At 35.8% G+C, this 2500-nt stretch overlaps 1 protein-coding gene across 1 annotated transcript in view; it reads left to right on the top strand.

Moving 5' to 3' along the window:
* Positions 1 to 2500, top strand: part of LOC143745405 (uncharacterized) — a 21737-nt gene that overhangs the window by 15900 nt on the left and 3337 nt on the right. The window contains exon 12 of the mRNA XM_077237509.1: positions 292 to 436. Coding sequence (XP_077093624.1) covers positions 292 to 436 — 145 coding nt within the window. The remainder of the gene's footprint in view (positions 1 to 291; positions 437 to 2500) is intronic.

The following is a 2500-nucleotide window of genomic DNA, read 5'->3' as shown; positions in this document are numbered from 1 at the left end:
GTGCGTGTTTGTGTGTGTGTTCGAGGCTGCGTGAGTGTGCGTGTGTGTGTGTGTGTTCGAGGCTGCGGGAGTGTGCGGGTGTGTGAGTGTGTGTGTTCGAGGCTGCGGGAGTGTTTGTGTGTGTGTTCGAGGCTGAGTGTGTGTGATGGGTGTGTGAGTGTGTGTGTTCGAGGATGCGGGGGTGTGTGTGCGTGTGTGTGTGTGTGTGTGTGTGTGTGTGTGTTCGAGGCTGCGTGAGTGTGTGTGCAGATTCTCTTCAGAAGGTCTGAGTGATGATCGTGTGTCCTTCAGCTCCACGGACCAGATGAACTCGTGGATCGGCCGGATAAACCTGGTGTCGGCACTTCACTCGTCTCCGCCGTTCCCTGCAGCCGTTGGGTCCCAGAAGAGGTTCTGCCGGCCCATCTTACCCGCGACACAGTCCAACCTCACGCTGGTAACCGTTGATCTGCTTCTCTAACGTCTGGGTGGTACGGTGGCCCAGTAGTGCACAACACAACGAAATTTAAAAAGCAAACATAAGTTCACAACACAGCAAAATTAATCCACAACACAACGGAAATGCTCCTGACCACTAGAGGCTCTCCGAGAGCAATAAAGTCAGTTTTCCATGCCACTATTCTATGGAGTCAGCAGTCTAAAAAATATATAAACAATAAATGGAGCAATTCCAATAGAGTCCCCTCACCATCGCTGCTCGAACCCTAAATATCAGTTCGGATCATTTTACTGATTCGGATCTTTGAATCTCGTTCCTCAAAATGAATGAATCTTTTTTCGAGTCATTTCATTCATTTCAGCAGAATGTATTTAAAATGATACATGTTAATAGCCAAATTCCCCAAACACATCAAATGTTTATCGCATTTAGAATAAGAAAAATATTGCAATAAAAGGAAAAGGCCAAATCATGAGGAATATTAATTAATTTATCTTGAAGTTCAGGGTATGCTGTCTGTTAGTGTACGTCACCTCCCGAGTCTCGATCCGAGCCGTTCGTTTATCCCATGATCGTCTTAAACTGAGCGATGCAGTCGGAATTGATTAGTTCACGTTTCGAGTCTTCAGGTTCGAGTCGTTCGGTTTTATGTCATGTAACTGCATGTTGTTATTACGCTATATAGATATCTTTATAAAAGTGATTTTCCCCATCATAGATAAAGTTTACTTAACTGTCACCTGCCCGTATACGGGCAACCTAAATTTACTTAACTATATTACTATTAAATCCTAATCTAGTCATGACAAACTATATATCGTTGGAAAGGTCTAAGACTCCTTAATAGATATTTTAGCGCTTTTTTTCTTAAAAATTATGTATGAACAGTAATATATGAATTTATGACGAGAGTGCGCCTCAAAAAATCGACGTCATTACAGGAGTTTCTGACCTTTGTTACAAAAAGTTGACGCACACACTTTTAATAATTGAAACTTTGGTTTTTAATGCTAAAAGTTCATAATAAAACAATGTAGTATTTGTCAATAAAAAAAAAATTATATTTTAAAAGTAAAGTAAAAAGTCCTCTAAAAAGTATTATATATATATATATATATATATATATATATATATATATATAAATTCTTTATTATTATTATATCACATATTTTAGTAGTTATCATAAATTAGGTATCATTTGAAAGCTTACGAACTCAGAATTCATCCTGTGAAAACCGTTTTGAAATTGGACGTTGCGTTACAATAGAAACAGTATTTTTTTTATTAGGCTCCTCCCCTTTTGGGCATCAGCTTTCATAATTTACTATCAAAAATGTTCTAATCTTTACAAAACACATATTGTCAGAAAGGTCTGAGTCTCAAGGTTCTGTATTTAGTGACAGAAGTGATATTTGGATAGAAATTTATTAATTTGTTATGGCAGAATGCATACAGTTAAATTCAATGGAATGCAATGGCACCCGGTGGCTATTTTTGGTATAACGCCTAAACAAAATCTCATGGGAACTTCAATTTTTGTAATATCAACTTTCAGTTTGGAACACAACTTGGTTAGATATACAGCTTTCATTTTATAGTAATTTTATAGTAAAAAATATTTTGTAAAATTTTTATTTTATATTAAAATATATATATTTATATTTGATTTACTGTCAATTTTAACTTCCATAACTTTTTCATACTTTAATTTTTTGAAGGGCTTTCACTTAAGTAATAATGTGCTGATTGTTTTTTTTAAAACAAGACCAAACTTAGGTCTATATTCCAAAGCATTCTTGAATTACAACCCTTCACGTTTGTATAGTGCATTTTAATGTCAATTATCAAAGGGGTTAAAGCATTACCAACTCTTTAGTAGCCTTCCACATCCATATGCAAAAGAGCCATCATGACAGATATTCTAAAAATTATAAATTGAAAGAAACGAAAAAGCTATAATTTAAAACCAAAAACGCAACATGTAGGCCTAACTGTTAATAATTGTTTTTACTATGCGCTTGTTTATGAGAAAGTTTGGGAATTATTAACTCATTTATGTGT

This window comes from Siphateles boraxobius, unplaced genomic scaffold, assembly GCF_051911475.1.
Source record: "Siphateles boraxobius isolate OS27281-9 unplaced genomic scaffold, OSU_SipBor_1 202, whole genome shotgun sequence".
Lineage (NCBI taxonomy): Eukaryota > Metazoa > Chordata > Actinopteri > Cypriniformes > Leuciscidae > Siphateles > Siphateles boraxobius.
This window is presented reverse-complemented; position numbering and strand designations above follow the sequence as displayed.